This window comes from Dama dama, chromosome 22 (genome assembly GCF_033118175.1).
Source record: "Dama dama isolate Ldn47 chromosome 22, ASM3311817v1, whole genome shotgun sequence".
NCBI classification, from domain to species: Eukaryota; Metazoa; Chordata; class Mammalia; order Artiodactyla; family Cervidae; genus Dama; species Dama dama.
In genome coordinates, this window is record NC_083702.1 from 55,426,197 (window position 1) to 55,438,371 (window position 12,175).

General features: G+C 36.7%; 1 protein-coding gene across 5 annotated transcripts in view; it reads left to right on the forward strand.

Moving 5' to 3' along the window:
* The window catches only part of ANKS1B (ankyrin repeat and sterile alpha motif domain containing 1B), a 1,085,637-nt gene that overhangs the window by 592,136 nt on the left and 481,326 nt on the right, over window positions 1-12,175 (forward strand). For 4 of the 5 annotated variants that reach the window (XM_061125565.1, XM_061125567.1, XM_061125566.1 and 1 more), the window contains exons 13-14: window positions 1,799-2,388; window positions 4,354-4,426. In XM_061125565.1, coding sequence (XP_060981548.1) covers window positions 1,799-2,388; window positions 4,354-4,426 — 663 coding nt within the window. The remainder of the gene's footprint in view (window positions 1-1,798; window positions 2,389-4,353; window positions 4,427-12,175) is intronic. The other variant, XM_061125569.1, reaches the window with a different exon arrangement.

Consider the following 12,175-nt stretch of genomic DNA (forward strand, 5'->3'; position numbering starts at 1 on the left):
CGGGGTGGTACAGATTGTTTCTCTCTTAGATCATCGGCTCATGGGTCTCTCATCCTGACACTTGTTTCTTCCACTCAGCACTGTGTTAGGTCTAGGAAGGGGGCCATCTTCCTTTGGGACAGCTAAATAGGAACGCAAGTGAGGTCTGGAGAATATGTAAAGCCAGGATCATACCTGCTTCTAATCAGCTCCAAGAGAGACAAAAGCATATGGAGCTGGGGCCAAACTTCAGTTAAGAAAGCTGATTTGTCTGTAGCATTCCTTGAGCAAATATCTATTGAGATTTATTGAGGTTGACAATTTGTTTACATATTCTGATAAATTTCTTTTGATTAGAAAACCATGATTGTTATTAATCATTTCATAGAATTGTTATGACAATCACATAAAGGGATATAAATATTACCTCTAATTTAGTGAGTAGTAAATAGCACATGCCTAGTAAATGTTACTTGTTAACTTATAAAAACTTTGGTGTTTTTGGTTTATAATAACTAACTTCTTTAAGTTGTGAATCAGCAAGTCAACTTTGAATTTGTTATATTTTATGTGCCACATTGGCTATATTTTATTTTTTCAGAAGATGAGGCTTATCAGGTAGTTTAACTTTTGATCATGGCAAATATTTAGCTGAATATTAATTAAAGTGACGAGTCAAAAAAGTAGACTGACTCTCTTTGCTGATTTCTTTGGGCAGGTTTTTACACACTATGTCTTTAAAAGACAAATTAGGTCATTAAAAAAAAGCATGGTGTATTTTAAACCTCAGGGCTTCCCAGGGGGTGCAGTGGTAAGGAATCCATCTGCCAATGGAGGAGACAAAGGAGATGAGGGTTCAATCCCTGGGTCAGAAAGATCCCCTGGAGGAGAAAATGGCAACTCACTCCAATATTCTTGCCTGGAAAATTCCATGGACAGGGGAGTCTGGCGGGCTACAGTCCATGGGGCCACAAAGAGTTGGACATGACTGAGCACACACACATATTTTAAATCTCAGAGAACATTTATGTTTCATCTTAGAAAAAATTATAAAGTAATAAAAATTTGATTCTTCTTTGGTTTCTTTTCTGAGTTACACTTTCAAAGATCTGAAGAAATTGAAAAATAATTAATTCTGTTTCAAAGAAGAAAGAAAAGGACAGCTTTGTCTTAGTAGTGCAACATCAGTTTCTTGTAAAAATGTCTCACTTTTTAGTGATATTGCGTTGTTTGCCTGTTAAGCATGACCAAATCCTTTTTGTCTAAATCATATAATTTGTGTAGAATTAATCTTAATTTTATATTTGTAGTAACATGTTAGGATTATTACCTTTAAATTATTCCAAATTATTCTTCTTTTCAAGGTTTTGTTTTTTACTTTATTTTCTGGGAGAAGGGTAAAGGGATGTCATTATATATGATCTTGATTTACCTGCCTGATGTCTTAACTGTACAATGATTCATTTACTGCAAAAGTTTGAACATGGGTGTCCCATTTTAAGAAAACCTAATTTTGCTATCCAGTATAAAATATACTCGCTGGGGACAAAGGAGAAGGGTGGGAAATTACTCAATTAATACCCAATTCATAAGTTTGAAATATACCCTAAGGTATATCAGGAAGTTCTGGCACACACACACATTTATTTTATACATGGCACTGTAGGGTCATGAGCATTTCATAAAGTCAGGGTATCACTGTGTAACAATAAATCAATTGTTTGGACATTGCACAGGTTCAAAAGGGTGCTGCTATTGTATCAGGGCTTTCAGAGTCCTTTCCAAATGAGCATCCAGACCTTTTTTTTCTCTTTTGCAGATGATCTCTCTCAGCAGGAGGACAATGAGCCCCCGAAAGAATATGATCCTGGGCAATTTGCAGGTCTCCTCCATGGATCCTCTCCAGCCTGTGAGTCTCCTGAAAATCCATTTCATCTCTATGGGAAAAGAGATGAACGCGAAGAAGGAAAAGATGAAGTCAGTTTGGCAAATAGTCCTTTGCCTTTCAAGCAAACTCCAATAGAAAATAAATCAGAACCTGTGGTAAAGAAAATTAAACCGAAGGTGGTCAGTAGAACAATTTTTCACAAAAAAAGCAGCCAACTTGAAAACCATACCATTGTTGGCACAAGAACAGCTAGAAGTGGATCCCGGAATGGGGACCAGTGGATTGTGAACACTGGGGGATTTGTGGAGAGAGCGTGTACCCTGGGGAGAATAAGGTCATTGCCAAAAGCCCTGATCGACATGCATTTATCCAAAAATGTCTCTAAATCAGATTCTGATCTTATTGCCTACCCTTCAAATGAGAAAACATCAAGAGTTAACTGGAGTGAATCTTCACCTGCGGATCACAGCTCTAAAGGGAATTCTGAAAGAACACCATCTTTCACTTCCGAATGGGAAGAAGTAAGATTTGTTCTTGTTATTCTTTACATAAAGCTTTAGCATCAAGCGAGTTTTGAGGGAGGGATTTTCAGCTAAAAAGCTAAAAAGTCTTTCAGAGGAAAAAAAAAAGCTAACATATATAGATCCAAGTGGAAAGGAAAAGTTCTAGAGGTAATACATGATAATTTCACAGCGAGCATAAAAACAAACACGGTTCCACACATGAGGGGATATCTATTGTTTCCATAGAAATTGATCTCAAGCAGAAGTAATAACTAGCTGTGAGGTACAAGAAAATGTTCACATTGTGCCCTACTAAGCATTGCAGCTGACAAATGGAGAAAAATCTTTGTATTTTTGTTTGCTTTTATATCATTTTGTTATTTGCTAAACTCTGTTAGCTCATCTTCCTTCTTTAAAGTATCTTATAATTTCAGAAGAGCTTCTTATAATCTTAATACTAAACAGAAAGGTCCTGGCCCTTCTCCAAGTACCATACGAAAAAACACAAGTTACTTAATATTTCCCTTTACAACTATTGGACATTAAAAATAAATGTGTGCAGTCCAGTGTGACCAATATAAGCTCTACTTAAAGACAAAGTCTTCAGTTTCATGGAATTACTCAGGAAGTAAGTGCCCTTTTAAGGTTAATCATATAGCATCCTTTCTCCCTGAAGAGGACTACATCATAAAGCAATGAAGTCTCTTGCTTTTTCTTGAATTTCTGCAAAGAATGGACCACACTCTTCCTCAGCATTTCATCCTAAAATGTCACATTTTGTCTCTCAAAAGATTGTGCCAGTAGAATTAGGTTTTGAAACACAATAGGTCACTAGAGTATTCTGAGAACTAGAACTAGAAATGGTTCTGGTATTGACATTCTGAATTGAGCTGTTTGAGAAAATCACTTAATCTCTCTGCACCTGTTTCAGGGTGAACAAAATGGGACATTTAAGTAATGCTCATTGTCATTTCTGAAACCTGCTGTCTCACTAAGGCTGCTAGGATGATGAGCAGGTTTAAAGCATAAATAGCCTAAGCTCAGACAGTCATATCTTTCTATGAATTCCATACAGTAGTCTGATAGTTTACTCAGATCTATCCATTTCTTATATTTATTAACTCTGCGAATAACATATTTGACTTATCTCTTAGAATCAGGTTGTTGCCATTCCTAGATTCTTGTGATTATATGCTACAAATAAGCTTGTGGCTGGTCATACCATTTAAGCAGAACTTGGTCCCAATGGCCATGCTTCACTGGTCAGATGAGATGCATGCTCTCAGATCCAAGGAGAGAGTAGACATTGTCACATGAACTTATCCTCAGCTCCTTCCCCTTCTGAGTTTAAAGAATACACAATGTCTAACTTACTGACCCATGTAGGTCCAAACAAAGTTCATTTTAGGAAATACAAAGAAAAGGCAAGCTGATTTTGAAAGTTTAAGAAAAGGAAATAAAATTTGTATTTCTAAAAGCAATTCAAAAGATGTCTGCCTCCTTTTAAATCTTTCTCTGTTGGTCTCTTAATTGGAGTTTTGCAGTGGCAATAATATCAAGAATATATGCTCCTGGCAGTGGAAAGTCATTTTAAAATGCAATGCTGTATGCTCAGTGAAATGAGTCAAACAGAGAAAGATAAATGCTATATGGTATCACTTATATATGGAATCTAAAAAATACAACAAACTACTGAGTATTGCAAAAATGAAGCCAACTAACAGATACAGAGAACAAGCTAGTGGTTACTAGTGGAGGCCGGAGGGACAATACAGAGTTGAGGAATTAAGAGGTACAAACTATTGGCTGAAAGATAGGGTCAAGGATGTATTGTGCAACACAGGGAATACAGTCAATATTTTGTAATCACTGTAAATGGAAATAGCCTTTAAAATTTGTGTAAAAAATAAAAATTTTAAAAAACAAAAGTGCAACACAGAACGAATGTAATAATTCATTTTATATGTTTTTTGTTTCACACAGATTGACAAAATAATGAATTCCATAGATGTTGGAATTAACAGTGAACTTCAAGAAATTAATGGTGAGAACACAAGTAAGGAAATCTCTCCTTTATGTTGTAATGAATAAATGTACTCAGGGACTAGTTATAAAATGATAGGAGTCTATAGATAATTCATCTTTTACCATAATAATAATAGCTACAAATTATTTCCCTCCATTTATGTCAAACAACCATGATCTCTAAACAACATCAACTATATAGATTTAGCAAACTGAGAGATTTTCTTCCCCATGTGCTATTTTACTATGCCAATTAACGTTAATGTAGAACTAAGTATGGGCATGCATGCATGCTAAGTCACTTCAGTTGTGTCCAGCTCTTTGTGACCCTATACATTGTAGCCCACCAGGCTTCTCTGTCCATGGGGATTCTCCAGGCAAGAATACTGGAATAAGTGATCATTTTTTAAAAAGACTAAATAATTTTCACTGAAACATATATTTGTTTTAGTCTTTAAAAACTAAAAAAAAAAAAAAAAACCCACTAAAAAAGTACCAAAATCATGTGACTTTGATTAATGACACAAACATGATATGATGATATGTGTAACTATCTCTTTCACACACAAATGCTGATAAACACTGAGGACTTTTCCAGTATCCAAAGAGCCAGCCTAGAAACACATGTTGCCAGATAGTTCTTTCAGACATGCTTAAAGAATTATTTCAAGAAAACTGTAGGAATGGTTTTTTTTTTGGACTGATGTGAAGGTAAGAATGTGTTTTCTTATCACAGTAAGTTCTCTGTTTCTGAGACTATTCAAGCAGAGACTTAATGCATCGCTTTTGGAAGACAGGTGACATGGAACAGTAATATTACAAAAAAATTCTTCAGATAGTACCATAGAATTGTGAAAACATTACAAACATGATTATAATGAAAGTAAGAGTAAGTGTTAAAAAAGCCACTTGGGCAAAATTGCCTTTCAAGGACATTTTAGTAGTCAACAAATCTAGTTTATTTTCACTTAATTCTCCTCTTTTCTCCTCTCAGATTGCCATCTATCCTTTACTCATGTTTTTGTACAGTGATAATGAAAATGAAAGACTCAGTCCCCAAAGCATCATTACTATTAACAAAGACTGGTTCTGTGTGTGCCTTAATTTTCACTTCTTAATTACACACTAATTATGCACTAAGTGACTGACCATAACATGTGGCATTCCAATTGACCATTAGGCCATTTGTGAATTACAGCTTTACTGGGCAGAAGGGTTTTCCCTCTCGAGACTAGCTAGAACCAGGGAAGAGATAAACAGCCCCGTGAGGAGGACATTCCATGTCTAACGTGTTGCGGTACTGAGTGTGGTCAGGAAATCGCATGGTGAAGTAAAAAGTCAGACAGACATGAACGCAAATATCAGTCCTGCTGCTTGATCTTAGGCAACTCACTCAGTTTCCCCATAAAATGAAGATATTAGTATAGTCATTGTAGAAACACGTACAATGGCTTGTGAGTAGAGTCTGACATATGTAGACATGTATTAAATTTTAGCTGTCCATTGCTCTATCATGAGGGAGAGGTTGTTTTAGACACTATGGGCATAAGAAGGAAAACACACACCAGCCCTTCTTTTAAGAACTTTACAACGTCAGCTAGTCTCACAGCTTTCACGTTCAATTTGTTGTGTTCCCTGAAATTGTGATGTGCCAATTAGAATGCAGGTCATAACAAAGCTGACAGTCAGCTGGTACCAGGGAAGAGTAATTACTAAAAGAGACCATAAATTCCAATGTACCCTGGCAAAGAGAAGAGAAAAAATCTAGAGTGTATTGATTTAAATGTTCTAAATTATTTTGAAATCTGAGTATTCTCTTTTCACTTGACAATGAGGAAGAGATGTGCAATGAAATCAACAGGAGGTAAATTTAGAGTGAACACGGGAAATACTACTTTACCAAATATGTTATCAGTGTCTGGAATTTTGTTTTGGAAGGCCACTGAACCAAGCACTACGCCTGGCTTCATCAGAGCTGCATAGTTTTATGAGCCTTTATGATGTTTGTTGCTAAAAATCTCAGAAGGTGATTTCAGTTCAGTTCAGTCGCTCATTCGTGTCCGACTCTTTGCGACCCCATGCCTGCAGCATGCCAGGCCTCCCTGTCCATCACCAACTCCCGGAGTTTACTCAAACTCATGTTCTTTGGGGGAGAATAAAATCATAAGCAATGGAGATACATGATGGATCAAGAATCAATACTGAATTTTCCAAGCTCTTGACCCTTATGTTTCATTGTTTTTATTTGCCCTCCCCTGACCCCACTTGCATTTCTAATTTCAAGTGTTTTCATAAACAAAATATTTATTGAACCAGAAAAGGATTTGGATCTCCTCCATCTTCATTCCTAAAAATTTGAGCAGTTCATTCCTCAAAGTTTGAGCAGTTTCTATGAATCATATAACTATTTCCACTTATAGAAGTCAGTTTTCTCTCTTTTAAAAAATTTCCTCAGCAACTATACAGTAGTTAGAAACTACTGGCAGCCCCAGTTGTCCAGGACTAAGATAGAAATAAAAGTAAATAATATTTACTGAATTTATTTTAGGTCAGTCCCTTAGGTTCTCACTCAGACTAACATTAATGAATGATTTTTACAAACATAGTGTCTGACTTCCCACTGGAAATCAGACTTAAATGCCAAACACTTTGGCAGTAGGATTCAATTATATGTAATACTTCACTTTACATAGAACATCCTGTTCTTTGGTTATGCTATACATGTGATGTGATAGTACATTTTGCATCATCATGTACTCCCAGATATAGGATTTTTTCAGAGAGCAGGTTTTGAGGTTCAGATTCCAGTGTCACATTTTAGTGGTTTTGTGACCTTTGATCTCAATTTCCTCTCTTATAAATTCAGATTTTTAACAACTCCCTCATAAGGTTGCTGCAAGGTAAGCAGGTGATCAATAAATATAAATTCTTTTACCTTTTTATCCAGGTATACATAACTGATCCTTCTACATAGAGTATGTACCACACAGCAAGAAATACTTGGGAAATCTTGCTTTTCTTTTTGACCACTGAAAATTGTAGTTAAGCTTTAACTATTCATATTCTAAGTTGCATTCATGTGAAGTCTTTCTTGAAATTTTATTTCTTAACCATTGTCTTTATATAACCAAGAAGTACTTTCAAGTTAGGAAATTTACCATGTTCACTGGAACCACTTCAGATTGTCACACTTTCCAAGAATCAGGTTAATGATCTTCTTGATGAAACTGAGGATCACTTAAAGAAAGAAAGTGAAAGTGAAGTCTTTCAGTCGTGTCTGACTCTTTGTGACCTCATGGACTGTAGCCCGCCAGACTCCTCTGTCCATGGAATTTTCCAGGCAAGAGTACTGGAGGGGATTGCCATTTCCTTCTCCAGGGGATCTTCCCGACCCAGGGATTGAACCTGGGTCTCCCGTATTGCAGGCAGACACTTTACCATCTGAGCCACCAGGAAAGCCCACTTAAGTAAAGTGGAGGCAACAACTGGCTCCACCGGACCCACTTGTCTTACATAACAGCAGATACATAGTAAAGTCAAATGCCCAGAGTTTACCATACAGGGGTGGTAGATAATCTTATAAACAACCCCCCCCCCCCATTTCTAAACTGGTTTCTATAATCTCCTGCTATTTTACTTTAGGTACATGGACTGTATTAGATTGATCTCAGGTACCTGAATGTAAAATTAGTATTTCGTTAAAAGGTATTGTTTAAAGCTGGGATTTTTTTCCTCTTATACTTAAGATTGAACTGTATTCAGAGGAATATTCTAGAGTCTTTTAAAACTCTAATTTTGCCAATATATGAATTTCACCTAAGTTTTATTTATAAATGAAAGCTATTAAAAATGTATTTGTAAAGGCTTTTACCATAGACTGCACCATCTACGTTGGATACATAAAGTAATTCTGAAGCTATTTGCTAGCTATTTACATAGCTCTGAAAGCTGTGTGTGTGTGTGTGTGTGTGTGTGTGTGTACACGTGCGCACGCATAGTCACTCAGTCTTGTCCGACTCAGCGACCCCATGGACTGTAGCCCGCCAGGCTCCTCTGTCCCTGGGGATCTCCAGGCGAGAGTATTGGAGTGGGTTGCCATGCTCCCCTCAAGGGAGTCCTCCCAACCCAGGGATCAAGCCCAGCTCTCCTGCATTGCAGGCGAATTCTTCAGCATCTGAGCCACCAGGGAAGCCTGAGCAGTAGTTAGTGATAATCCACCATCCTGCTTTCTAAGCTTTTGCTTTTCTTCCTCCAGGAGTCTAAGGGCCAGGTAACAGTTCAGGGTTCCTCATAGCCATAGAGACCCTCCATGGAGAGTTTCTAGGAATTTAGGAACTCACTGAGGCAGACTAAGGGGTCTCTCCTCCTGAGCTGTGCTCCACCTTCTTCCCGGTCCACTGGAGGGAGAGAGCTCACATGGCCCTTTCCCCAAAGAGCTTCTACTTCTGAACGGCTGGGGCGGACATCCCCACAGCTTCAGAAGTTGCTCCCCCTGATGCTTTAGTTGCTTCCAGGTCCCTGATATTTATTCACATGGCTTAGATTTGCATCCAGAGGGACTTTGCCACTGATGCAGCTGATAGCTGTCCTCCTGCTGAGATTGTTGATGAGAATATCATTCCTCAGACTGTAGGAGAACATGTTTGTTTTTTGTTTTTTTAATGTATTTAGAATTTCCTAGAGTTCCCCTATTAAAGAAATGACAAAGAGGAAAGAAACTGAGTTGTATTCCTCTTTTCCTGTGTGCCAGATGCTGTGCAACTTACTCTTGTGAACATTCAATTCTCCGAATAAGTTAGTGTGGTATTATACCCATTTTATGAAGAAAGGGTAACTTGTCAAAGTCAGCTCCTTCAAATGTAGATTGATTTCTTCCTGAAGTTCATATTCCTTTCAATAAAATATGTTACTATACAGAACAATGGAAGCCAGCCCTTTGGTTCTTTCTTAGTTCAATTTATATGCATATGCACTATAGGGAGGCAACTGAGGTGCTTAAGTGTAAAACCAACCACTTGCTCTTAGCAAAACCTAACCTGGTATGGAAGACTTTAGCTCAAACCTCAAAGCCCTCCCAGAGCACAAACCTCATGGTCATATATTAAAAGGAATCACAGACCTGAATATCTCCTACCTCCCAAAAGTGAATGCATATGCTAATAATGATTTGGGTTTCACTTATTTTCAGAGGAAGAATTTCCTTGCCTCCAGTTATATTCTTTTTTCCATGAACTGTTAAATTGTACATAAAAGCCTCTCTGTGAAATGCTGTGCAACAGGCATAATTTATTTTTGATTTTTATTTCTCTTTACAGCACTATTTTTAATAGAGCCAACTGGGGAAGGTGGGTAGTGGAATACGCTAGCATACAAGCACACTATTTTGTCTAAATCAAGAGAGAACTTATTTTTATTATTATTTTATATAACACTTCACTGAGTAGCTTGTTTTTTTTCCCAGATAGATTAAATCTAAGAAATCCCTTAATAATAGCATAACCATGTAGCAATATGAATTAACTAATCATTAGACTAGCCTGAGTTCACTAATCTTTATCAAGAGATAGTATTTAATCAACTAAGCAATTGTGTCCTTAGCAAAATAGACCCTAAAATTTATTTAACATCTTTTATTCTAAATAGTCATTAAAAACTAAAATAACCTACATAATATAGATTTTGATTACTAGAATATGGCTGAGATTCTTTGGTTTTGAAAGTACAATATTCATATGTGAAATTCAGTTTCTCTTAAGTATGAAATAATTGGGTGTTATTCTGCGGCCTAATATTTGCTTATGATGCATCAATAGTTGGAACTGGTATGTTGTTTTCCCTTCAACAGAATATGTAATCTTCTAGAAGAGGCCTAGAGAGGTGAGCAAGTGCTGTCTTCAACTTATACTGATACCCTTTCCACACCATCTTTAATATATGATCAGTCAACATCTGTTCCCATACATACCATGATGATAAGTTCACTGCTTCCAGAGATTATATTTTTTATTACTGGGAAGCTCAAATTGTTAAAAATTCATGTTTTTCAAGTCCCTTCTATTCATTTTCCCTTAAAAAATCTTCAGTGAAGCAAAGGATGAATACTGCTGCTGCTCATTGCTCAGTCGTGTCCGACTCTGCGACCCCATGGCCTGTAGCCCGCCAAGCGCCTCTGACCATGGGATTTTCCTGGCAAGAACACTGGAGTGGGCTACCATGCCTTCCTCCAGGGAATCTTCCCAACTCCAGGGATGGATAATGACCCATTACTTCTAATAAATTATGAATATCTTAAGGATAGACTTCCCCAGTGGCTCAGCAGTAACAAATCCGCCTGCAGTGCAGGAGACATGGAGATGCGGGTTTGATCCCTGGATCAGGAAGATGCCCTAGAGGAGCAATGGCAACCCACTCCAGTATTCTTGCCCAGGGGACAGAGGAACCTGGTGGGCCACAGTTCATGGGGTCACAAAAAAGAGTCAGACATGACTAAGCAACTAAACAACAACAACAACAATAAATCTTAAGGATATAGCTGATATTTTTGATAGACCACACACCTCTTACACATTCACCATTAAGCTGGAGAACAGTTGCAAAGAGTCTTCTTTGTAGACACTTTAAAAATAGTAGCTGCATGACTTCCACATAAATGTCAGTGCATTTTACAAAGTCTACCATCAATAACCTCATACTTGTAAGAGAATAGGAGGTAAAAATAATTAGGAGTGATTTGAAATATAGATACAGACCTTTGTAAGTTATGGATCATCATAATGATTACTTTCAAATTTGTTTTGATACAAATTTGTTTTCCCAAATTATAGTGAGGAATGAAGTGATAAACATGAGTCATTTACCCATGAGAAAAACTTTAAAGCTTATACTGGTTGTTTCTATGATACACTATTCTGATAACAAAGGGTTTCTTATCTACTAGTATTTTTGATACTTGAGTATAAAATTTTAGAGAGTTATATAAATTTAAGAACAATGATACCCAGCAATATCACTTTTAGGAATGTATCCTAAGGAAACAGGACAAGAGCAAAATATGTATACGTGTGTGTGTGTATATACACACATAGACACACACACACATATATATATATCATTTATGATCATTTAAGAAATAGAATCAAACCAAATGACCATTTATAGAGATTTGTTAAATCACTTACTGTAATTCCTTATGATGAAATGTTGACTAGCTAATTAAAAATGACATTGTATCTATTTTTATTACCATGGAAATATAGCTATAATATACTACTTAGTGGAAAAAGTAGACAACCAAATAAATTATCATCCCAACTTTTAATACACATGCATGAAAAAGTTCTGGAAGGACATATGAAAAATGTTAACAGTGGATGTCGCTGAGTAAGTTTATCAATGATTTTTATTTTCTGCTTTCCTAAATTTTCCAAAAATTTTTATAGTGAGCATCACTCACTTCAGTCACTTGGTTGAGTCCAACTCTTTTTGACACCATTTTCATTGTCTACATCATTCATTAGAAGATGGTGTGTGTAAATTTAGTAAATAAATAAATAAATAGTAAACAAATGGCAATTTATACAGTCATGAATATGCAAACATATATATGTAAACACTTATACATGAAACATATAAATGTTACAGTTATCAGTCATTACCATTATCAGTTAGTCATTCAGTTGAGTCTGACTCTTTGCAACCCCATGGACTGTAACCCACCAGGCTTCTCTGTCTATAGCATTCAACAAGCGAGAATACTGGAATGAGTAGCCATTCCCTTCTC